Consider the following 25,564-nt stretch of genomic DNA (forward strand, 5'->3'; position numbering starts at 1 on the left):
ATATTACTGCTAAACACCTGTTTTTCAAGTCAGAGGTGAACACAAGAGAAATAAATTGTACCACTGCTCTGTCCAGTCACTCTCGTTACATACTTTGCCTGCTATTGGTTATATTTTTGTGGGTACTGGTCACCGGCATATCAAAAAGAGATTAGATAACTTGTTTTTTTTTCTTTTTTAAAACCTCATAGCAGTGACCCATAACCGGGTCAGTCAGTACAAACTTGTGCATTGCACCCAAAACATGATCAGTTTCTCTATATAACTACCATGTAAATTTAACGACCAAATAACTAAGAGGATTTCTTAATTCTGTGAAAATTCAACAGCTCCTCAACCCTATCAGTTTTGTATCCCTACTGCATAAATTTAAGATGCAGCTCTGCAGCAAAGCTAAACTTTGATTTCAAAACCTGCAAATGCTCCTCTAGTGTGGTTCTTCTGAAGAAAGCCCGTGAATAACAGCCATTTAGCCTTTGCAGCACACTGCTTTTTTAAAAGCCATGAACCCAGTCCCTTGTGACGATTTCTTCTCATGGCTGAACTGATTATGACGAGAGGTGAGGCGAAATGGAGTCACAAGTGCATGGTTGATTTTCAAGGGGTATACATAAAACATACATGCTTAAATTACAACATGGTAAAGACAAAAGTTTGAAATTGCCAGTTTTAATGTCAAATTCTTCCTTTCAAACACATGAATTTCACACAGAAACAGAATATCAGTGATGGTCCACCTAAGACAGGAGTGTTGAGAAAAGGTCAATGTTTGCTTCACAGTTGCTGAACCACATTTCATACATTTCACAGGCATTTCATATTTTCAGCTGACCTGCTTGCAGTCTAAATCCATCTAACAACCATAATGCTACCACTAGATCCATTGAACTCTGATCTTTAAGCTAAATGTTTACCTTGATCATTTCTTTATATCCCTCTGGCACTTCCTCTGCTCTTGATTTCCCATATTCTCTCTTCTTATATAAAATGTTGCACAAGGGGACCCATGTTTTGATCAAAGTTTCTGAACAATACCCAGATTAGGGTTAAGTTATATTCACCTAAAAAAAAAACAGTGTGCGACAAATTGTTCAAAGTAGTCGTGTTTGAAGACATAAAAATGACACATAATGGTGAAATAATGATATTAACAACGGGGGTTAGTATCAATCACTTTTTGAGCAGCAGAATCCCTTAATTCTTTATAACCATCAGTTAACCTTACATCGTCTTATTTCTGACCTGGGCCTCTTCAAATCTAGGCTAAAAACCTACTTATTTAGGATTGCTTTTAATTCCCAGTAGTATGATGACACTTTTATCTTATTTAATCTTATTTTATCTTATTCAATTTTGTTGTATTTAATTGCTTTCACTGTTCTTTTATTGTTTTTATTTGTTTTTACTTATTCTTCTCTTTATTTATTACCTACTGTAAAGCACTTTGGTACATCGTAATGATTGTCTGTAAAGGGCTGTATAAATAAAATACATTTACATTTGCATTTACATTTGCATTTACATTTGCATTTACATTTACATGCATGTTTTTGGACAGTGAAAGAACCTGGAAAGAAACCATACATGGGGAGAACATAACATAAAATAACTCCACACAGAAAGGCACAGAGATTCAAACCAGGGAGCTTTTCCTGTGTGGTCATATTTCACATATTCATTCTTCTTCTTCTTTTTTTTTAACAATAATATCACATACATTAGAAGATTGGATTGGTAAATCATTGCAATTTTTTAGTGATGATATCAAAAAAAATATCAATCACTCAAATTCATGTTATAATTGTAACTTTACGGAAACACATCTTTACGGAATGCACTGCCTTTCCTTTGAGGATGTGCTGGCAAAAGCCTATTTCGAGTCAGATGTCTCACTTTTTCTCTATATGGCACACTTAAGAGTTTTATGAAAAGCGTTAAAGTTTCTCATTTAGCAGTGTTACTTATGACATGGCTGCAATGGTGAAACAAGGAACAAAAACTCTGACTGCACTGAATAATTAGGTGATTTTAAAATAACCAAACACTGACATATGACATGACAATTGTAGTTTACCCCCACAAGTCACTGTTGTTACTTTTCTTTTGGGTCACACTGGATATATTCTTATACACATTAACCACATAAAAGCTGCAAATTATGTTTTTTTCTTTTCTTTTCCTTTCAGTGATGTGATATATGTATTTTTATTTTTTTAAACCCATGATTGTTTCCTTTTTGGTAATGGCTTGATTACTTGTCATTTTTTTCATTAAAACTTCTTGTTGTTTGGTTTGACAAAAATAAAAGAAAATAAGATTAAATAGATTCAAACAATCTCAATTAAACCTGTTTAACTGTAGTAAAATATGTATATATTAAGCATAATGTTTACTCTGCCTTCATTTTGTAATGGCAAAAAAGGACACATGAAATCTTCAGTGAAACACGTGTTCTGTATACGTCAGTTACAGCTATTAACTGGGTTTTAGACATGAAAGATTGAGGACATTTTGAAGCATTTGTAGGCCAATCACCCATATTCCATCGTTTTACTGCGGAAAGATTATGCAGACGACTTTCAGTGTTTACTTTGTGCAGCTTGAGTTCTCGCTCTTATTCTGAAGGATTCAGACCGGAAGTTCCGCTGCTGTCGTTACAGGGAGGCGGAAGTTAACCCTCCAGCTGGAAACTGGGACGTTCCTCGACGGGGAGACTTTTGACGTTACACGGTGAGTAAGAAATTACTCAAAAACAAAACATGGTCGAATGTATCGGCTCGCAGACCCGCTTCGCCTTCTGCTCAGCACTTTCCTCAGCTTGTGGCGCAGTGAAATAACAAACTTGCAGTGTAACGGTGCAGTTTGCGTTAGCTACATGGTTTATAACGGTGACAGTCAGTTCTACAGCTGGTGGGTCTGTGTGAAGCTTTTGCACAACAAAGTGAACTGTTGACTGTGGTTTAAAGATATTTTAGACTTGGTGGTTTGCGCAGTTAGGAAGGACTGCAATGCAACCGACCATAGCAAATAAACCAGGCTTGCTAACCGAGACATCAGCCGTGTGGTGGAGAGAATCAGTCTCGTTAAATTTTTACACCTTCTGTCAGTTTTATCGGTTTACCACATAGATTTGGTCAAACTTCATTTTAGAGCTTCTTTGATAGACAGGTTTACTGTGCAAATTCCTCTCATTCCGTGTTCCCTCAGATTTCTCGCTGATTAGGGAGGGCAGTGATACCATGTGGCAGTCACATGAACGGCGAGGATGAGGCATAAACAAGGAGGCAGCTTGACGAGTGAGCCGCTGCATAGTGTCCGCCGTAAAGAGGGGGCTTGCTGCGTGTACAAAGACTCCGCACAAGTGGCCCCCTGTGTCCCTCCTCTCTGAACGTTTACGATGAACAGCACCACTCAGACCCCTGCCGTCGTAGATGGAGGTGTGAATGTCAGCTACGTGCTGGTGCCATTCCTCCTCCTAACTATTGCTGGAATAGCTGCAGCTGTGGTAAGTGGTTAGTTGGACTGCGACACAGGATGGGCTAATGAGACACATACAATAACACAGCCCACAGCAGTATGATTACCAAGACCTACCTGAACACTAAACTCTTACTTTTCTCTGTTGTAGATCTTGTATATTCGCAGGAAAAGGAGGTGACTACCAGTTTATATGTGTTGTGATCAAATCTTGAACTCAATGACATTGTTTCTGTGGCCCAGTTTGACTCATTAAATCACCAGTGATCTCTATTCCTCAGAATTGACAGGCTCCGTCATCAGCTGTTACCAGTTTACACATATGATCCTTCCGAAGAGCTCAATGAGGCTGAACAGGAGATTTTGTGGAGAGAGGAAGACACGAGGGTAAGATGCACCGTTGTCTTGTGTTCTCTGCTGCAGCGACACCTGCAGATGTATGAAATGATCAGATCTTCTAAGTTAGATTGGAAAAATCTGTCCATAATGCCACCAGTAAGTGTCATGTCTTTTTGGTAGAATTAAGCATGCAAGGTATGAATACAAGTAATCAGTTATCCAAAGAAGTAAAGACACATCCCCTGCGTTCTCATTGTATATTTAGATTTTTTTTTTCCCTCTGTGTGCTTGTCATTATTGGCAACATTTAGCTTCAGGGCACAATAGTTCCTCAATTTGCTGATCTCTTCCCCTTACGCTGGCACATAGCTGCAAAAGTAAAGTCAGAACAGGAGTGATGTTGCAATACATGTTTTCTCTGCTCGCCACAGATCCTTCTGACTTCTTTCGATAGCAATGAGCGACTCGTGTTGGCATAATTTAGGACGGCGGTCAGATATTTTAAAAACGTTCGTTTTATTGGAGGCGCTGTAAATCCGTGCAGAGAGGCCTCTCAAGTGCGTCGGAACGCACAAATAAAGGCTGAGTTATACTTCTTTTAACTGCCCTTGCGCTTGCGTCTTGCGCTTGCGTTAATGGCTCGAGACGTTTATGCTTCATTTTGCTTTGTCGGCGGTTACGTGTGCTGCGTGGCGATTCACTGCCAGGACAGTAGGTGGAGCAGCGGGTTTTTTCAATGACAAGCCTACTACAATGAAAGGAAATTCACCGCCAGGACCACTTCGGCAAGTCTCTCTTCGAGTGGATTCATTCTTCTTCTTCTTCTTCGCTTTCTACCTTGGCGTTTGAAAACATAGACATAATATAGCACCTATATTATATCTATGTTTGAAAACAGCGGTCTTTTATTAGGGGATGAAACCGGAAGATGAACATGCCGCCGGATGTGATGTAGATAGTGGCTTGCGCTCGCGTCTTGCGTGAAGTTTAGAAAATTGAGATGACACACGCAAGCACGCAAGGGGGGACTTGCAACCGCGCAAGGGCTTGCGTTGCGTCTTGCGTCACCGACCATAAAGGCCGAGTTATACTTCTTTTAACTGCCCTTGCGCTTTCTTCTTGCGCGTGTGTTAATGGCTGGAGACGTTTATACTTCATTTAGCTTTGCCGGCGCTTGCGTGTGCTGCTTGGCAATTCACAGCCAGACATAATATATTATATATATTATGTCTATGGGATTCATGCTGCTTCTTCTTCTTCTTCTTCTTCTTCTTCTTCGCTTTCTACCTTGGCGTTTGAAAACAGCGGTCTTTTTTTTGGAAGACCGGAAGATGAACACGCCGCCGGATGTGATGTAGACAGTGGCTTGTACTCGCGTCCAGAGTGGCTACTCTATAGCTCTGCTCGCATCTTGCGTCTTGTCTTGCGTGAAGTTTAGAAAATTGAGGTGACACACGCAAGCACGCAAGGGGGGGCTTGCAACCGCGCAAGGGCTTGCGTTTCTTCTTGCGTCTTGCTTTGCGTCTTGCGTTACCGACTATAAACCAGGCTTAAATCAGGCTTAAGTCGTATCTGCCTTTAAGAAGTTTGTCACGTGATGGACACTGTAATAGAAATAAAGTTAACCTTTTTATTGTCAACAAATATGCGTCTCTTCCATCAAATATTGTTGTTCTTATTCTCTCCCTAAATTTTCCATTTCTTACATGCATAAAAACAATTAAAAAAGGAAACCTATGTAAATCGGAGCTTAAATTTCAGACGTGTGAACATGTACTGTCACATTTACATTCACGTTTAAGTCAACAGCACTATACTTTCTAATTAAGTTGATGTTTTACTCTTTTTTTCTTTTTTTTCTTCCAATCCATTGTTATTCTTTCAGATTCCTTATTGTTATAACTTCAGTGTTTCACTAATTTCAAAGTTATGTACAGTCTGGAGAAACACTAGATGGCAATGTCAAAGTTATTCACTTCAGAGAAAGTATGAAATGGAACTAATGGACCAACACAGGGCTTGAAATATGTCTCAAAGGGTCTCCCCTAATCACAAAAGCCTTTTGTCACTTCTTCCTTATATAAATATATATATATATATATATATATATATAAAACTATGAAGTTTCTGTAATTGAAGATAAACCATAGAATCCTGCACAAGTCAGCCTCTCATCACCATAGGTTTAGAAATCCTTAAAAAATGTGTTTCAAATGCTGAAATTTGACACTAACTTGTTAGCCCACAACAGCTTTGCACATCCAGCTCAGAAGTGTGTGGCTGTGCTGAACTCTTCTTCTGCCGTTTCATGTCTGCAGATTGTACAAGGTTGGGCTAGAAGTTATCAACAGCGGCGCCCTCTTCTGACCAAAGACGTCAGTGCATGATGGAAGGAAAAACCCTGATGCAGGACACGGTGGAGTGAGGACACAACCTTCAGCCATAGAGATTAGTTATCTGCAACTTAAGCCTGTCACTTTGTCGCTGCTCCCGTTTGCCGTCAGCTCTGAGTACACGAGTGACAATAAGCCTTTCTTTGTCCTGTGTTAGATCGACTGCTCATATGTGAAGTCCTGATGCCAATCCTGTGTGCCTAAGAGATGCATTACCTTTGACTTATTTATTTTGAATGTATTTATTAAAGGATATTTTTACAATTGTACGCAATTACATCAAAGTCCAGGAAGGTAGACGATACGGGCTCCTGTACATTTAGTCTGTTTACAATCACATTGTTTTTGTGGGTGACATGTGGCAAGCAGCTCTGTTCCTGTGGGTTGCAGTAGGCATTTGTGCTGATTGTCACTGTGCCCGTGTTCAGTGTGGTAACACTGCAAATGTGCACCAGTTAAAGATCAGCGCCCCTGCCTGGGTTGGTTATTGTGCATAGGTTGTTTTCAGCGTGTCATTGGCTTCTTTGACGAAACACCTCTGCGGTTTGACAACAAAAAATTAAATTCAAACCCTCTTCATGATCCAAGTCAGTGTTGTTTTCTGTGACCTGGCGGAGTTCTAAGTTTCATTTTGAGTCAAAAGGCCGAGCAGCCCACTTTCATTTAAAGTTTGCTCCCAGAGTCGCTGCCTTGGAATGTGCATCTTTTGTGGTTTTGCCAAATGCTGACTCAACAGTGGCATGAAGTGCCAGATTTGGAAGTAAACACCACCAACTTCCTCTCATCTCTTAAATGGATTGTGACTAGTGCCCCGAAATATGTCCTGTGTATAAGGCATGGCACCAGCAAAATTTACCTTTGGCTGAAGAATCTGTGCAGATGAATGCCATAGGTCTGACTGTATCAAGCACTCAGGAAACCTTTTTTTTTTTTTTTTTCCTTCTATTTCCTTGCTGGAGTTACAATCTTTATTTGCCTTGCATTTGTTGAATGTAAATCGTTTTAACTGACCAGATGGACGGTAATATATTGTGAATAGCAACTACTGCTCACACGTGATGTTAGACATGACATCTACAGTTGCTTTAGTATGAGCCTTTACAATCACGTCATGATCAGCACCGGACATGGTATCATGCGCTCCTGTCAGGTGTCTATATAAATCTTTTTTTTTTCCCCTAAGATCTCTTGCTGTATGAAATTTATCATGAGGCACTCAAGTCAAAGAACTACTGATGTAAATGTGATATTGACAGCACTGTTGCCACGTTTTTCCTTTGATTTATTTGCACTGCTGTTGCTTACAACAATAAAGACGTTAAGTGATGCGACTCGTCTATGCTGCAGATACACTGGTTACAAAGAGCACGTAAAGAAAAAAAAAAAAAAAAAAAAAAAAAAATTGACAAAGAAAAATTCTCTTTATTGACCATTTCTGATACAAATTGTAGGGCACCATAGAAATATAGACATTGTACATTTATATACGTGTACATTAAAAAGAATGATCCCATCCTATTGAGTTTACGGTATATAAATCAACGGATGCATGTTGCTATGTAAGATGACTCGATACTGTTGAATAGTTGGAAAAGGATGAAAGAGATGTGAAATGACCGTATGACCAATTGCATGATTATGGTATGGGTGTGTGTGTGGTCGTGCCAGACACAGAGTGGCCATCAGAACAGTGAAAAGAGCGCCCAGTCTACACAAACATTTGTCCATGAAATTCTGAACCAACATTTCAGTGCACCAGAAGATTAAAAAACAAAACAAAAACAGAACAAACAAAAATAAAAGAAAACAACACGCCTGCTAATCTACCACAGTCAGCGAACACAGTCGTCAAGCTGACAGGTCTCCCTGACTTGCTTCACACATAAAACTAAAAAAAAAAAAAAAAAAAAAAAAACCTGTCTGCAAGCTCCGGTAACGAACGAGCCAAGACACATACGTGCACATTCACACGCTGGACATCTTAAGATACAACCTTACAGTCAGGTAAACAAAAAAAAAAAAAAAGAAAAAACAGACAACTTTGTAATAACAACCTCTTAAGTCATGCCAGAGGTTACATTAAAAACAGAAAGAAAAAAAAAAAACAGTTAAATGCAATCATATGGTAAAGTAAGCTGTTGAGTGAGGTATGAAATACCCAGGCTTCGTCTCGCCTGTTTGCAGTTTTCCGGGTTTTGTAACTGAGGTTGTAGCAGCTTAGGTGTGTGGAAAAAACCCAGTTAACTGGACTGTGACCGCAGGTTCCCTGACACTTAGAAAACACACAAACATTTTATTTCTCTGTAGCGGACAGCATACGACACGTATCTTCAGAAGACTAAGAAAAAGGTTTTAACGGTACTAAAAGGAAGGACCGAACAATGAAGCTGGGAAACAGCGAGAGCTAGATGGAATGAAAACCGTACAGCCCCTGTTGGATAGCAGCGTGACTGCCTATCCACTATGACAATCGAACTCCTTGTTTGAGCAATTGCGGTTGACCTTACGAGCGATTGAGTGCGCGCTCGGGAAAGAATCAGAGGACCGAGTGAAGACAAAGACAGCAATGTAACAGCATTTGTGAAAGCTCCCTGAAGAAACGACACTGATGACTTTCAGCCGAGAAATCCGTCAACGCTATCCTTAAAACACACATTACACCAAAAAGAATCGAGTTATAATATGAAAAGCAGCACACTCATGTTTTTTTTTCTTTTCTTTTTTAAAATGGTATGTAACCTGGAGGAAGGAGAAAAAAAAAAAAAAAAAAAAAACAAGACAGAACAGTAAGTCTGGTCAGATTTTTCTGTTGACTAATGATACACTTTACATCTCCCCACAACATGCCAAGGACTGAAAGTTTGAGAAGCATCACTAAATCTAAACTGTCCAACAGGAAATAGGTGAAGATGCTCTAATCTTGGGGGTGTGGAAGAAGAAGAAAGAAAAAAAAAAAAAAAAGATCAGTTAGACGTGGAACTGACACTTCTACCATCAGACACCTATTCTCATCCTAAACGCTGAAGCTCAACTCCATCTAGAATATGATGCAAAGGAGGAGAGGTTAACCATTTCACACAGACAAGAAAGAAAGAAAGAAAAAAAAAAAAAAAAAAAAAAAAAACAGCAACTAGGTAAAATTCACCTTTGTCCAGTACAAAACGAGCAGAAAAATCTATATGCCCTACCATCTCAGATGCGGGTACAACAAATAACGTTTAGCAGAGAAAATGTCCTAGAAACCATCTTTAGGGGAGAAAAACATCCAGGCTCCTCAGAGCACACCTTGTCCAGTATAAAAGACTTGTGATAACATGACATGTAGAGAAAAGGGCTGTTACCTTTCATGTAATTCTTAGATCTATGCTTGAGCAAGTCCATCTTTCTATCCAGTGCAGCTGCATGATATATGTACTGTGTTAACCCCACCTTTGGTAAAGGGGGCTTTGTCGTGAACAGTGGTCATGTGGTGGCACTGGTGTTGGAAATACAGCCCAGTTCTGGTTAACAGTAAGTCAGTATGTTGAGTGAGGTAGCATGCGTTGGATTACTGGTCCTCCTCCTCTTCCTCCTCAGATGATTCTTGGGATGCCTTCTCTTCTTTCTCCTGTAACAAAAAAAACAAAAAACAAAAAACAGAAAGTCAAGACTTTGACTGCATCCACAAGGAAAATGCCTCCAAAGCAGATTCACTGCTCAGCAACAATAGCCGCTTGTGATTCATGCCTTAACATGACTTGTTCTTCTTCCCTCTCTTCTTGCTTTTAATAACCCCAAGTACAAACATGAGAAAAAAAAAAAAAAAAAAAAAAAAAAAGAAAAAAGATCTCTTTGATGAACCACATTGGTATGAAAAATACCCAGGGGAAGGGTGAGCCATCTGTAGTGGAGTGATTCATCCCTGGTGAGTCATGATGAGGCATCCTGCTTTTTCCCCCGCATGCTCACTGCTGCCCAAGACGTTCATTCATAAAAGCTAGTGGGCTGGTTAGAAGGGCAACTTTGGGTCTTTCCTTTCTGTGAGTAATGCAATCCAGGCATGTTTTTAATAGTACGCCCTAACCACCAGTGCACATGACAGAATGTTACTACAACAACACAATTTCCTCCTAGAATTTTTAAGAAAAGTTTTCCAGATGTCTTTAGCCCGTTCATATTTTCATTACCAGAGTAGTGTCTGCGGGTCTGATGGCCCCACCGCATCAGCCATAGCTATAGGAAATCCAGTGTTATCCCAATCACAAGCAATAAAGACAGCTTATGTTCACACTTAGCCTTTTACATCTCTCCAGTCACACTTCTTGCTTATTTTTGTACAAATTGGTTGATGCGACTTGCAAATCTCAAATATTTTATCCACAATGAAACAGAAAACCATGAATGTTGAGACCTTTTACCATTTCATATTAAACTGGCAGAGCTGACAGTTGGTTTGCAGCTACAAATCCCCCAAAAAGGCTGAGCAGTTACAAGCCAATGTTCATTTTGTAGCATCCCCTCTTTTTAAGAAAGAAAAAAAGTAAACATCTGTGAACCGAGGAGACCGGTTGCTGGACCTTTTGGACCAGTTCTCCCAAAGAACCGGACTGCAGGCGGGACACCTCAACAACGAAGACAGGCTGCTGGAATAGATGCAGTCTGTGGTTTACAATCACCCTTCAGTCCAGAGGATATGATCTCCCCCAAAAAAGAGAACAATTATAATTTCAATTTGGGTTTTGGCCCAAAGAAGAAAGCGGCATATCTGGATCTTGTTCACATGGGCCACTTTTTTTGTTTTGGCATGTTACAACTTAACCCGCACGCGCTCCTGAGACTGAAGCGATTCCAGGCACAATCCCGACTGCATTCTAACAGTTGAGGCACGCTTCTAAACTGCTTAATTTGCAGACACCGTTTCTGCAGATTGTTCAGCCTCTAAATCACATAACTGACCTGTTGCAAACTCATCTGATTAGTTGTACCTTCAGCCGTTTCCTTTTTAGGCCCCTTCATTTTCCAGCCTTCTGTTGCCCACAAGTGAGCTCGGGACGTGCTGCTGCCACCAAATTCAACACGAGCCACTTTTGTTCAGCTAAAGTGTAAAATGTCTCACTTTCAACACTCGATGCTCTCCGTTATATGTTGTGAATGAAAAACACTGGATTATGAGATTTAAATGGACTACTGCAATTATACAGCGCTCTTCTTGTTGAGCCATGTTCACTCATGCTCACAGTGGAACAGACGATCAGCACTGACTCCTGAGCCACAGACAATTTGCGAATCATGCTTCTGTTTACATGTTACACGTTTTTTTTTTTTGGAGCAGGCTCGGGGTCGAGGTTACTGTCAGGTTCTGGATTGACAGAAACTTTTAAGTCTCTAAACCCAGAAATATCTTCCTCTTCATCCCTAGCATCTGCAATGTTTGGCTTTATGCTCGCAGTTTCCTGCAAGCAAACGGTGGCACAAAATTGATGTCACAACAGCCAACGCTCCGGGCTACATGGCGTCATTTCAACCGGTCGCATACCTCTCCATTTTTTGTTATAGTCGCTACTCGCTTTTCATCTGTCAATTGGTCCATCTCTACATGCATCCAAATGCCTCATCAAGACCCAAGAGGGTAGAACTATCATGTATATATATATATATATATATATATATATATACACATACATACACACATATATACACACACACACATACATATATTTATATAAATAAACAAAACATCAAAAACTACTGACAATAATGCAAGTGTGTGCATTTGCTGGGGGGGGGGTTACGTAATGAAGGAACCAAAAGACAGATCCTATAATCTACAATCACCAGGTGAAGACTTCAAATAAACAAGCAGCTGCTCTGAATGAGCACAGGAACCAAAATAACTGGCGAGTAAAAATGACTCGTCTGAGGGGAAGGAGGCAGTCATGGGAATTAGGAAAATGCAATTCCACCCTTCAGACAGTCATACCAATCATAATTCAATTTGGAGAGGAATGGTTTAGCAAATGTGAGCACTGATGTTGCACTGTTTGTCCGGGAGACTCTTACCTCCTTCTTAGGCCTTCCCCTGCGCTTTCCCCCTGCAGATGGGGCTGCCGTTGCCTTCTGTGAAAGAAAACAGCACAAGGTCAGCAAGGCAACAAGAGGGTCCTGACATTTGTGCTCAGAGACTTGCTGAGCTACAGCCAAGGTTTTTCAGCTAAAGGGAAAAAAAAAAAAAAAAAAAAAAAAAAACTTTTGGTATCAACAATCTGCTTCCACAGAGCTTCGCTTCAGGAGGCCTGTAGATGGCAGTCGTACATCTGCAGTGAGAAGGACAGAAAGGGGGCATTGGGTTCATTGGCTATTATCTGGAAGGCCAACAGGAACTGCACACAGGGCACTCCAGTTCGCTGGCCACCTGGTCTGAGGCTCAGAGACAGCTGGTGAAACTGAGCAGAGACACAAACCCTCTGCAGCTCGGCCCAAGCCTCCAAACCTATATCAGTCCATGCATGAGAGTCCTAAACTCCCTCCATCTCTCCCTTTCCCATACATAGCAGCAAAGTCGGAGCGCACGGGGGAGCTGGAGGGTTGGGGCGAGGGAGAAAAATCAGTTGTTGCTATGGAGACGACAGGCAGAGAAGAACTAGGGCTGTGTGCTGGTTGGGGGCGGAGGGGTGCTTAGTGTCAGCTTGGAAACAGTCTTGCGGCCTCTGCACCTGCACCGCACTGTGCATGACAAGCTGCAGGAAGCTGGAGGACAGGAAGTACAGGGTGAGCATCCCGCCCTCCCCCACAAAAAAAAAAAAAAAAAAAAAAAAGTGAGGCAGTTAACCAAGGTTTTTACAATGGGAAACCATAGCTGGGCTATTTCTGACACCCAGAGGTGGAAGCAGCTAAACTGCAGCCAACAAATACATCACAAGCAACAGCTCGACATCCTTTAGGAGGATGAGGTTAGCTGCTGCTACAGCGCTCATCAACCAGGAGGAATCAGGGTTTCAAAACAGGAAGGAATGCAAGAGAAGATGGGACTACAACTGCCATGTAGAGTCTCGTGATAAGGTTGGGTCTGTCTTTCTTGGCACTGCTGCTGTTCCAGCTCAGGATGCACGCTTGCTGCTGCAGCAGAAATCACAATTTGCAGCGACTTACTTTGCCCTTGCCTGTTGCCTTGTTTTTGCTGCCCTTCGGCCGTCCTCTGGGCCTCTTTGGAGTTGGGGACCCACTTGGCTCCTGGCAATCGAACCAGATAGAAGTTAGTATACTACAAACCATCCCAGATTGCTTTGGGGCACATAACAGATATTTTAAGAATTAAAAAAACAACAACAAAAAACCCAAACAGTCATACCCAAACGTGTTACTTAGAAACAGAAACAGAAACTGTTGAGCAGCCTCATTGGGATGTGAAGGGGAGAAAAATGCAAAGTAAACACTTAGGGGGGATTGCCATCACCTCAGCAGGAGGCAAGTTATTGTATTCATGCGCAATTTGTGGTCCAAAGCGGTCTCATGGCCGACACGGCTTCTGTTGCAGTTCTAGCATGTTTACAACCGCAGCTCCTAGCAACCAAGCAATTCAATAGTAAAACACAGCAGGCTGAGTGACATGTATATGAGCCACTCTGCACTTCGACTCTGCTATGTCATCCATTACATGAGGAGCGGAGGTGGGTCGAAAAGGGAGGGGGGGGTTAAAACCAGTTTAAAGGTGTTGGGTTACGGGCAGCTTACAAACGGGTGAGACATGCAGGAACTCTGTTGTAGACCTCTACTCTGATAAGGAGCCAGCAAATGGTCAAAAGGGCATGCTGCTGCCATATCTGGATTTTGCATTTCACTCAGAGCTCGTGACATTGATACGTATGAGCATCTTACCCGCAGTAATATCTATCTGATCATCAGCTGCAACAGATGTGAGCGCAGGGTTTGTTTTTGTTTTTCTGCTCCCCAACACGTCTTATAACACAGGCCTGGTTCCTTCTGCTTTTAAGGTTAAAGCTGCTGTCATGACATGCAAAACCCGACAAAGCACATTTTCCCAGCAAGTGTAGAAGTAAATGGACACTACTTACGTCAGAGGATTTTACCTGGGGCTGCTTGCGGGGTCTTCCACGCCCTCTCTTCTCTGTCGCCTCCTTCTCTTTCGGTGAGACGGTCCCCTTGTCGCTCATGTTTGCTTAGCTTTTCAGACCTATGGAAGACAAATCACACCGGTTGGTGTTGCTGCAAGATGAGGCGTCGAGTTCACACACACACACACACACACACACGCAGAACACGAAAGTGCTCGGGCCACTAAACTCACTGACCGCAACAACAAACCAAAAATTAAAAGACGGCCGACCTAACCGCGCGCCGGTTACGCGTTGAACTCAATTAATCCGCGCTTATTTCCAAGTCTATTTCTGGCTCATCTGCGCTCCATTACACAGCCGAACGTGCTACACAAACAGGGGATTGACACCGAACCCGATCGCATGATATTGCAGGGACTCAATAGGCGGCGAGAGGCCGGACAAACCTGCAAAAAGACTACTGAACCCGTTGCTCCCTTCCCGGAACCGACCACGTTACAGAGGCCCCTTTGCTGTGCTTGTTGGGACCAATGATCGGGCCTGTGCATGAAACTCTCTCACAGCATGTCTGCACGCCGGAGCCGCGGAGAGATCCGCCGACACACACACACACACACGCGCGCGCGCGCACGCACACACAATGGCTGCTGTGTGCTCGTTTGCATTTGCACGCTAAAAGCCCCGGCTGAATGGGGGGCTCGCATTTTTTTCCCCAAACGGCATTGAAAATGCAGGCGAGCGAGGTGGCTGTGCGTCGGGATTAGCCCAGGCCAAAGCAACTAAAGACGGCTTGACGTTTAGAGCATGCAGCCTTGCCTCTCAGGAGCTCCGGCTCACTGTAAAATGCATTAAATCGGTTGTAGCTAATCGAGCATGTGAAGCTTCCCCTCCGGCTTCGCGTCGCCTTCCTTGCACTCACCTTTTCTTTTTTGTCGCCTCGTCTCGGTAATAAATTTGAGAAGAATTGCTTCCTTTAAGGTTGTCTGGTTATACCCGGTACAAAAAAAAAAACCTTGCAACGATCTATAGGCTACAGCTTTTATTCGTCAGACAACACACAGCCCGCCCATTTAAAACCCCCTGCTCGTGCAGCTTTAAAAAACGGCTATGAATTAAACAGAACGGGAGCGATTTTCTTCTCTTTTTTTTCTTTTTAAGAATTAAAAATTGATATCCCCCCTCCTTTTTTTTTCTTTTTTTTTTTTTTTTTTACCAGCAGGTTGAGAAGTTTATTCCAACGGCGATCTATATATAGCACGTGTGTCTTGTCTCGTGCAGATAAAGGGAAAAAGGCGCCGGTCAGGAGGAGTTTGGGCCAATTTAAAGAGCCGCCCTCGAGGGAGCTGGAACACTGGAGGGCGGAGATATGGGCCACCAACAGTACAAGAGAGGCCCCACCCCACACACACACACACACACACACACACACACACACACACACACACACACACACACACACACACACACACACACACACACACACACACACCCCCCCCCCACTCTACAGCTCCTGGATTCTTCAAATTTTCCAACTTTGATCACAAAAACACCGAACAGATGGGTAAAAGTTTCAGAAATAAACTTAAAGAAAAAAAAATAAATTTATAAAAATATTCTGGATAAAGAAGATGCAATTCAACCTAGTAGGTCTTTGCTGAACAGTAGAGCAGCATTCCACAGTTTCCACTGTAATGGCCAGTGAACTATGACCTCCCCCAATGTAAACGTAAGCCGCCTTTAAACTCAGAGAGGACTCTACTCCTTACTTCCGAGTAGTTTCGTGCTCTTTCACACTTCACAAGAACCAGTTCAAAACTCAGTTCAGATTAAAACTGAATTAAGTTCAGAATCTGAAATTGTGAGCGCAGTCCTAAAATTAACGAGTTCACTTTCATTTCTGTCTTTTTTTCACGAGGTTCTCTGAATTCTCCTCCTACCATGATACTGTGCTGTGAAGTGCCTGAACGCAGGTCCCATATTCATCTATTTTATTACCAACTCAAAATGAAACAGTTATTAAAAGATTTTGCAGAGTATGTCTAACCCCTGACAGTCATTTATGCAGGTTTAAATGCAAACAGCTTTGCCCTCATGTCACATTCATAATGCTCCTTCTTATGGCACAAATTCTGCTGCTGTCAAGTTAAATGAAACATTAATGGCCCCTCGTCATCATACATCAACTGAATAAATATATTTTAGAAGAAAGTACTTTGGCGCAAATAGAGTCGGCACAAAAAAAAAATAAAATCATCCTTCGTGGAAGCGCAAAACACAGGTGAGGACAGAACCTGTGGGGAGTGCCACTGTTTGTGCCAAGGCCAAATTAAATGTTCCTATGTTACGACGCTATCCTCTGCTTTCTGTAGTGCAAAGTCATCCACGACATCCTTCAGATTCAGCTGGCGGGCCTTACTAACGCTTCTGTAGCTCTCTTCTGTAGACTGCTTTTGTTTTAGTCCTCCAACTTGTGTCAGTTTCCGTCTTGCCGTCTGCTGCAGGAGTGTTGCTGCGTAGTTCTGCACATTTGTAACTACGTGTCTGTATTATCCTGATGCAGTTGTGATGGTTTTACACATGGTAGTTATCTTTGTAAGTATTGCAGTAGGGAATATGAAGGAATAGGTTTTAAAGTTGTTTTTTGATTAATGATTTTTTTCAGCACATTTAATTAACTGGTCTAATTTCACACCAAGTGACAACCTACATGTGCAAATAAGTACAGATATGCTGTTTTTTAAATTTCAAATGCATTTTAATGATGAGAATAAGTTACAGATTAGTCTTTTTTCATGTTTTTTGATTGCTCGTTTTATGTTTGACTTGTATTTGTTGAAAATTAAAACTTATTTGAATTTCTCATCATCACAGTCTAATCTCATTTGTAGTTAGTCGTGTATTTTTTTTTCGCTCAATGTATTTAGTTTTTTGACTGTCATTGATACTTATCTTATCATAGGTCAAAAGCATTTGAGACTTTCATATAAAGTTTGCAAAAAGAATAGTAACACAAAATAAAGAAAACTGATGGACACATATTACAGTAAAAGATAACCCAGCTTCCTCAAAAAGGCAGCGTATGTAGGCTACATCATGCTAACAGCCGAGAACAAAGTAATCAGATTCTTCAACATTTATTTGTTGATGTGACAAAGCGTATTTTGTAACCGTTTGCACTTTTTAGTGCTACTCATACTAAAAGAACATTTATTTCGAGATATTTTGCTGAGAGTTAAGCTTCCCGTTACGCAGTGAGAATCTAAAAAAGTGAGCTACACCTGGAAATGATATGACGTCACTGCTGAAAGGCAGCAGGTCAGTTGCTCATTCTAACGCCTGGTGCCAGCAGTCAAGATGAAAAAAATGGACACAAAGGGACACTTTTAATGCGGTATGATTCATGTGAACCTCAGCTTGAACCTCTGAAGCTGTTCTCACTCATGCACTGCAGCCTTGAAATATTCCAGACATGTTCCCGTGGGGCAGAAGAAATGTGTGCAACATTTGCTCCGGACTTCTTGCGGAAACCTGTTAGAAGTCCAGCAAGCCAGCGATTGCATTCAAGTGAGAATACGCCAGCAAATACTCCGGAATATTTGCGGGAGTACAGTATGCATTCTAAGCAGAGATGCTTCTTCGTATTCTTTCCTGCTGAATGTTGTGTGTGACAACCGCTCAAAGGTCAAACATAAAGAAAGTGGGAATCATTGGCCACATTAATGGGACAGATTCATCGATAAGTCCAAGAACAGTGACACCCATGTTTGCTGTTTACTGAAAATCTGGACAATAGCCCCACGGGAATAAAATCATGCAGCATGCATCTTCTAACTGAATTAACAGATGAACATGTCGGTTCACAAGATATTAGTCGTGAAGTTGTTTTTTTTTTAAATTTAAACTCCTTCGTGTAAGTTCTTAAAAACATTTAACTAAAAGCTCTATTTTATGAAGAAAATCTCACATTAAAAATTATCATATCCTGCTCTGTCTGCATTGGGACAATCTGTACCTGACCAAGTTGATAGAAAAGAAAAGCCACTTTCACTCTAATTGCAGTACAGTTTCACAATAGTAAGATTACTTTTACTTGAGTAAAAATGATATTCTGCTTTTCGTACCTGTGACTAACAGCATGCTGCTGGAGAGGTGTTTCTTGAGTAAAGCCATTGTGCCCCTATACCATGGGACATTTTATCTGTGTTTATTACTCATTAACTGGCCCAGACGCCCAAAATTGCCTTTTCTGAAACTGCTGCCTTCAATGCACACAGACATAGGTGACCCTTTCATGTTCCTAAGGCACCAATGGGGCACTTTTTACATTTGAAATGCGCCCGACGTTGAGTACATGGTGGTTACAGAGGAAACAAGGTGGCTTCTCATGTAAATTAACTACGCATGCAGAGTAGATGAGTTGTCGCTGAAAACACCCACTGAGGAATGCAAACTGTCTTGAGGGTAGCTAAAACAAGTCTCCCGCTTTCATTTGTGTGTATTCCACCTTGTTAGTTTGGTCAAAGCAGATCTCAAATAACTTTATTCAAAATTTAATAAATTGATTGCTGTTACTCCAAAAGCATTTTCATCTGAAGAAAGTACATTGATGTCAGTACACTGTACATACATGATGAGAGGAGCGGGAGTTTAGTGAAAAGGGGACTGGATAGGGCATGAATGGAGAGAGTGCTTTTCTCAATGAATCCAATGTTCTGCTCAGCATGTGCTTGCCTTGCAGACCCCTCTCCCCCCTCCTTTCCTCCCAATTTCCCACTCTATTCACTTCCCTCCTCTCTATCTTCTACAACTACTCCAGCCCCATCCCCCACACCCTCACACGTCTCTGCCATACCCAGCCCCTCAGTATGGAAGGAGACAGGAAAATAGGTTCGCTCTGTGTGTCTGTGTGTGAGCGCGCACGCGCGTGTGTGGAATGTTGTCCGACTCAACCGCTGGCACCACCTGGAGACCAATGAGGGGACTGGATAGTGTGACTGTTCCCAGATTGAATAGACCGGGCAAATGACTGTGTGGTCGCAAATGATAAACAACGCTATCATGAGGGTCCAGTTCTGCAGCTGAGGTCCTAAAACTGCACTGATCAGCAAGCACAGGCGCAACCAGCCTATTTCTATAATGTCCAGAGTGGTCTACCAGGAGCGAATTAACATAGAGAGGCAAAAAGGCAAACTTGTTGATAATGAGGCCAATGATACAGGTGCAGCTTGTTTCTTGAAGCAACACAGACCATAAGCATTAACCTGATTATCTGATCAGGTAAAATATTTAAGATGCCCTTTGGCTCAGATCACAAAGACTGTTAATCGCATCTACTATGATAATTAAACTCCTCTATGAGTGTCATAAGACCCCACTTCAGCTATGTTGAAATCAGTTGTGAGGTATTGGTTGGGAATAGTTATGAAAGCCTAACATGAAGCCAAATATGACAAATAAGAAAAACCTTTTGGACTCACCGAACAGCCAGCTATCATTATAGCTTATTTGTCCACTCTGCAAACAGAAATAATAAAAAGAAAAAACATGGATTATTGTACTGTGTGCTTATTGCTTTCTGTTTAGGGATTCCAAATCATCTTATAATTGTTTCTTGTCAATCAAGAACAATGGGCCTCATGCAAGAACATTTTCTTATTTTCATTCTAAATTTCTGTCACTTTTTTCGTAAGAAGGTTTCGTACGAACACGCCACGTCAGATTCAACAAACGCTCTTAACTTCGGAAAAAGTGTGTAAATGACCTGCGTAAATGATGAATGCCACCTGTGCGTATTTAAGTGCACATGAACGAAGATAGTAAATTTGCATACTCCACGCCCAAAATAATACCATATAAGGCTACGCTTCCTCTCTTCTGTGCCAGGAAGTGTTGAGTGTTGAGTCATGAGAATGGCATCAAGGCACAAAAAGAAAAACTTTACGGGCTCTGAGATTGAAGTTCTGCTTCCAGAGATCCAAAAAGGAAAATCTGTCATTTTTAGCATGTCAGCAGTGGAATTACAGAACCTGCTAAAGGGAAGTAATTGGAAGCAATTTCGAGTGCTGTTAATTCCGTGTCACATGTAGTTCGTAATGTCACTGAAATAAAGAAGAAATGGTCTGATATGAAAATGGCTTAAAAAAACGTTTCGCCATGGCCAGGCGTTCGATGACTGCAACTAAAGCCGTGCAATCAGTTGTTGCCTCATCATAATGGCACTTTAATTGGGCGGTCCATATGAGGGGGTTCAGGTAGTGGGAGAACCTCGTTCATGGGCAATATTGTGCAAAACGCATCTCTGGGCTATAGAGCAGTTTGCCACCCGCTGTATCGAGACACCAATAGTGCGCTCCACAACGGCACACGTGCTTTGATGCGTATAAGTGTGCAGTCTATTGCTCCAATTATGTTTGGCAGTCCAACCATGGCTTGAAGGTTCCTCTTAATTTGTACTTGTTGGACAGCGGTGTATGGGAATTTGATGTACCATGGGTGATAAACTGATGAGAGTTTTGATGACCAAGGGCAGCGCACAACTTACAGAGGACTGGGACACACCCAATCTGTCTCCAATCTCCCTCTGAAAGGTTTCCGTGGCCAAAAATCCAAGGGTGGTGAGGGCCTGGACGTGTAGTGGAATTGGGTTTAATCGGCGTGTTTCTCTCTGCAGTTGTGGCTCTAGCAAGCTGCATATTTGCAGCAGCACAGTCCTTGGCAATCTAAATCGCGATGTCAACATTCGTCCGTCTCCGCAAGGATAGCTACACGGTTTCGGAACACACGCTCTCTTCCAAGAGCCTGATGCGCTAAGGCATCCAAAAGTAGAAAGTCAGCTGCTGGTTACACTTCCCTTTGACCTTGTTTTATCCAGAGTCAAATTAACCTTCAATTAGTGCATAATTTAAGTCAAACAGAATGTCAGCATAATTATGGGGTATAATGTATATATTTTTTTATGATTGCTTCAAAGTAATTAAATACACAATCCATTAGTCAACCAAACTTCATTCAAATAACAGCGGACTATTTTACGAAACTCCTACGACAGGTCTGGATCACTTGTAAATTCTGTTCGTACCTGAAAGAAAACGTAAATAACAAAAAAATTGGTGAATGCACAAATTCTCTTAAAGTGATACTCCGGAGTAGATTCAACCTGGGGTCATTTGAACCGTGATATCCAGCCAAGTAGCCCACCCGCAGTTTTTTCGATATTGGCTGAACATCAGCTGAGTTACTGAGTTATCCCGAATAGCTTCGTACAAGCGTTAATGGATCCTGGCAGTATCTCCAAAATTACCACACTAAAATCACATGCCATGACACCAAACTTCTACAGTAGTACAAATATGGTCTGTACTCACAAAGCGATGCATTTGGAAGTTTGAAAATAGTCCAGGAGTTTATTATTATCAACACAAGCCTGATAGCTTCTCTGCAGCTAAAGCTGCGTCGACGTCACTTCAGGGAGCTGGGAGCTTCAAAGTAAGATGAGGGTTGATCTACTGTAGACAACAAAGTATATGCTATATTCTACATGTTTTTTTTATGAATTTTTATGTTGTAGAGTTGTGAAATTATTTTATCAATCAAATTGAGCAGCCTTGCTTTGTTGTCTACAGTAGTAGATCAACCCTCATCTTACTTTGAAGCTCCCAGATCAAGGAAGTGACGTCGACACAGCTTTAGCAGCAGAAAAGCTATCAGGCTTGTGTTGATAATAATAAACTCCTGGACTATTTTCAAACTTCCAAATGCATCGTTTGGTGAGTACAGACCATATTTGTCCTACTGTAGAAGTTTGGTGTCATGGCATGTGATTTTAGTGTGGTAATTTTGGAGATACGGACCAGGATCCATTAACCCTTGTACGAAGCTATTCGGGATAACTCAGTAACTCAGCTGATGTTCAGCCAATATCGAAAAAACTGCGGGTGGGCTACTTGGCTGGATATCACGGTTCAAATGACCCCAGGTTGAATCTACTCCGGAGTATCACTTTAAGTCACTCGTACGCATGACTCAAGAACAAATCTGTTCGTACGAATGGTTGTTGCGGTCCAATGTGTCTTGGCAATGTTGTGACAATGTCTTTTTTCTGTCATTTTAAATATATTTATAGTGGAGAATCTCTTCCTTCTCAAACTCTGGCCAGATTTGTGCAACACCTGAGGCTCCTCCTTAAAGCAACAATCACAGCCACATCAAAAGGAATAATGATGCAATCTGAAGTGATTATTCAATTAAATAATCCCCATACCAATTTTTGCACTGTGGAAAGAAAATACATATGCAACATTAATTGACACTTCCATATTGGATTTGATCAATCTGTCTTTGTTGACAGGATATGTACCTCAGACTTTTAAGGTTGCTGTAATTAAACCTTTACTTAAAAAACCTACTCTTGATTCAGAAGTGTTGGCTCATTATAGACCTATATCCAATCTCCCTTTTATGTCTAAAGTTCTTGAAATAATAGTTGCAGCTCAGCTTTGTGATCACTTACACAGAAATAATCTGTTTGAAGAGTTTCAGTCAGGATTCAGAGTGCATCATAGCACAGAAACTGCACTGCTGAAAGTTACCAATGATCTCCTCTTAGCCTCTGATAGCGGACTTGTGTCTGTGCTTGTCCTGTTGGATCTCAGTGCTGCATTTGATACGGTCGATCACAGTATCTTATTACACAGACTTGAACATGTTATTGGGATTAAAGGAACTGCATTAGGCTGGTTTAAGTCATATTTATCTGATAGATTTCAGTTTGTTCTTGTAAATGAAGAATCTTCCTCACACACCAGAGTAAGTCATGGAGTTCCTCAGGGTTCTGTGCTTGGACCGATTCTTTTCACTTTATACATGCTTCCATTAGGTAACATTATTAGACAGCATGGCATAAATTTCCATTGCTATGCTGATGATACTCAGCTGTACTTATCTATAAAACCAGATGAACCCAATAGGTTGGTCAGACTACAAGCATGTCTTAAAGACATAAAGACCTGGATGACTCAGAACTGTCTGCTTCTAAATTCAGACAAAACTGAAGTCGTTATCTTTGGACCTGAGCGTTTCAGGGAGAAATTGTCTAGCTATATAGTTACTCTAGATGGTATTTCCTTGGCTTCTAGTTCTACAGTGAGGAACCTTGGAGTTATTTTTGACCAGAACTTATCATTTGACTCGCATATAAAACAGGTTTCTAGGACTGCCTTCTTTCATCTTCGTAATATTGTTAAAATCAGGAACATCTTGTCTCAGAGTGATGCAGAAAAACTAGTCCATGCATTTGTTACTTCAAGATTGGACTACTGTAATTCTTTATTATTGGGCTGTCCCACATATTCTCTGAAAAGCCTTCAGTTGATCCAAAATGCTGCAGACAGAGTTTTGATGAGAACTAACAGGAGAGATCATATTTCTCCAGTTTTAGCTTCTCTTCATTGGCTCCCTGTTAAATTCAGAATAGAATTTAAGATTCTTCTCCTTACATATAAAGCTCTTAATGACCGAGCTCCATCATATCTTAAAGATCTCATTGTAAGATATTTTCCCAACAGAGCACTTCGTTCCCAAACTGCAGGTTTACTTGAGGTTCCCAGAGTTTCTAAAAGTAGAATGGGAGGCAGAGCCTTCAGTTATCAGGCCCCTCTATTGTGGAATAAGCTGCCAGTAAATGTCCGGGAAGCAGACACCCTTTCCACTTTTAAGACCAGGCTTAAAACTTTCCTTTTTTATAAAGCTTATAGTTAGGTCTGTTGAATCTGATAGTGTGTCTGCTAGTGTGTCTTGTTCTGCCTCCACCTCTGGCACCCTCTATACTTTCATTACCCCCTACCCGAACCAGGGTTTGAATCCCATTCCCGCTTATCTTACCTCTTTTATTTCTCCCCCTACCCGAACCAGGGTTTGCATCCCCACCCCGCTGTGACTGGTGTGCAGTTGGTGAGAGGCTGAGGTAGCTTGTGGCTGTAAAAAGATGGTTGTTGTGGTGTGAGGAGCAGATCAATATAGGGAGTATAGGGAATTACTTACTGAGTCTGGTCCTTTATTTATTTATTTATTTTTTCGTTAGCACAAGTTTCTTGTGTTTACCTTGAATAGGGATGGCTCAGGTAATCCTGAAACATCCCATAGTTAAGCTGCTATAGGCCTAGACTGCTGGGGGGCCTCATCTGTCACACCTTTCCTCACTTTACTCTCTTTATGTATATGTGATATTATTGTGGTCATTAACTCGTGTTTCCCTGTTCCAACAGATATCCTTTGAATGGTGTTACAGTGCCCCCCCCCCCCCCCTTTCTGTCTTCTCAAACCCCAGCTGGTCGAGGCGGATGGCCACCCTTCCTGAGTCTGGTTCTGCCAGAGGTTTCTTCCTGTTAAAAGGGAGTCGTTTCTCTCCACAGTCGCCTCAGGCATGCTCAGGCCGGGAGATTGGACCGAAAAACAAAAAGTTTTCAGTGTAATCTGTTGGTTTTCTTAGCTAGGAAATTGTTTTTGAATTGGCTCTATATGAACGAATTGGATTATTTTATGAATTATGATTATTATTAATTAATTGAATTCCAATTGGCTTGAATTGGACTTACTATCTAAGTGCCTTGAGATGACATTTGTTGTATTTGGTGCTATATAAATAAAAATGAATTGAATTGAATTGAACAGAATGAAGCGCACAGATCGCTATGTCAGATCACTATGTCTCAGATCACTATGTCCATACTTTTCAAGCCAAACTTTGCACTGTTCGTTGTAAATAAACCGCTTTGTAACTTTTTACACCAAAACAAGGTTTACTTCTGCTGATTGTAAAGTGATAGTAAATCTAGCCCTTATTGTAAAAGTAAGAGCAAGGACTAGAAACTGGTAATTGACTGTGATGATATCTTTCTCTGTCATATAGATAAAGAAACTTATTTATACCGTAGATACACCTACAGTACATAAAACAATATCTCCAGAAAAGTTAAAGTTTATGGAACTATTACAGTCAGGTTATGTTTCAATTTCATTTCAATAGCTTGTAGTGTTGTTTTTTTTTTTGTTACTTGGCCAACCCTCACTGGTTGAGTAAGGTGATTAAAGTAAAGCTCCTTTCAGACACAGACTGCTTTCCACTAAACTGAGGGCAACTGAATGTGAGCTTCATGTCTTTACGAACACCGTGGTCACTTTTCATGGATGTCATGATGGCATTCTCCAGTACAACAGTGCAACAAAATGCAGTTGTACATCACCGCAATCTAATATCTCTAAAAGGATCATATACTTGAATCTGAAGCGGCATATCACTAAATA

At 41.3% G+C, this 25,564-nt stretch overlaps 2 protein-coding genes across 5 annotated transcripts; one reads left to right on the plus strand and one right to left on the minus strand.

Annotated features, from left to right (window-relative positions):
* Positions 1-2,641: 2,641 nt before the first annotated feature.
* On the plus strand, positions 2,642-7,536 carry smim29 (small integral membrane protein 29). The gene is made up of 5 exons (XM_075474986.1): positions 2,642-2,730; positions 3,208-3,505; positions 3,629-3,654; positions 3,759-3,864; positions 6,135-7,536. The coding sequence occupies exons 2-5, from the start codon at positions 3,398-3,400 to the stop codon at positions 6,201-6,203; spliced, it is 309 nt and encodes a 102-aa protein (XP_075331101.1). The 5' UTR covers positions 2,642-2,730; positions 3,208-3,397; the 3' UTR covers positions 6,204-7,536.
* Positions 7,537-7,616: 80 nt separating this feature from the next.
* hmga1a (high mobility group AT-hook 1a) lies at positions 7,617-15,555 on the minus strand. Of its 4 annotated transcripts, none has more exons than XM_075474989.1 (5): positions 15,477-15,555; positions 14,261-14,379; positions 13,338-13,418; positions 12,249-12,305; positions 7,617-9,816 (listed from the first exon to the last, which is right to left on the minus strand). In XM_075474989.1, the coding sequence occupies exons 2-5, from the start codon at positions 14,357-14,359 to the stop codon at positions 9,757-9,759; spliced, it is 297 nt and encodes a 98-aa protein (XP_075331104.1). In that variant the 5' UTR covers positions 14,360-14,379; positions 15,477-15,555; the 3' UTR covers positions 7,617-9,756. The 4 variants fall into 4 exon arrangements, with proteins under 4 accessions (XP_075331104.1, XP_075331106.1, XP_075331103.1 ...); XM_075474991.1 differs by lacking the exon at positions 15,477-15,555 and adding an exon at positions 15,183-15,454 and having other exon boundaries at positions 14,276-14,379; XM_075474988.1 differs by lacking the exon at positions 15,477-15,555 and adding an exon at positions 15,183-15,414.
* Between the last annotated feature and the right edge of the window lie 10,009 nt (positions 15,556-25,564).

Source organism: Odontesthes bonariensis, chromosome 10 (assembly GCF_027942865.1).
Source record: "Odontesthes bonariensis isolate fOdoBon6 chromosome 10, fOdoBon6.hap1, whole genome shotgun sequence".
Classification (NCBI taxonomy): domain Eukaryota; kingdom Metazoa; phylum Chordata; class Actinopteri; order Atheriniformes; family Atherinopsidae; genus Odontesthes; species Odontesthes bonariensis.

Bases quoted from the DNA above. Each gene is read 5' to 3' on its own strand.
- smim29 (XM_075474986.1), top strand. From the start codon at position 3,398: ATGAACAGCACCACTCAGACCCCTGCCGTCGTAGATGGAGGTGTGAAT. The intron at 3,506-3,628 runs GTAAGTGGTTAG...TCTCTGTTGTAG, and splicing joins CTGGAATAGCTGCAGCTGTG to ATCTTGTATATTCGCAGGAA. The intron at 3,655-3,758 runs GTGACTACCAGT...TCTATTCCTCAG, and splicing joins TATATTCGCAGGAAAAGGAG to AATTGACAGGCTCCGTCATC.
- hmga1a (XM_075474989.1), bottom strand. From the start codon at position 14,359: ATGAGCGACAAGGGGACCGTCTCACCGAAAGAGAAGGAGGCGACAGAG. The intron at 13,419-14,260 runs GTAAGTAGTGTC...TTCGATTGCCAG, and splicing joins CCCAGGTAAAATCCTCTGAC to GAGCCAAGTGGGTCCCCAAC. The intron at 12,306-13,337 runs GTAAGTCGCTGC...TTTCTTTCACAG, and splicing joins AGGCAACAGGCAAGGGCAAA to AAGGCAACGGCAGCCCCATC.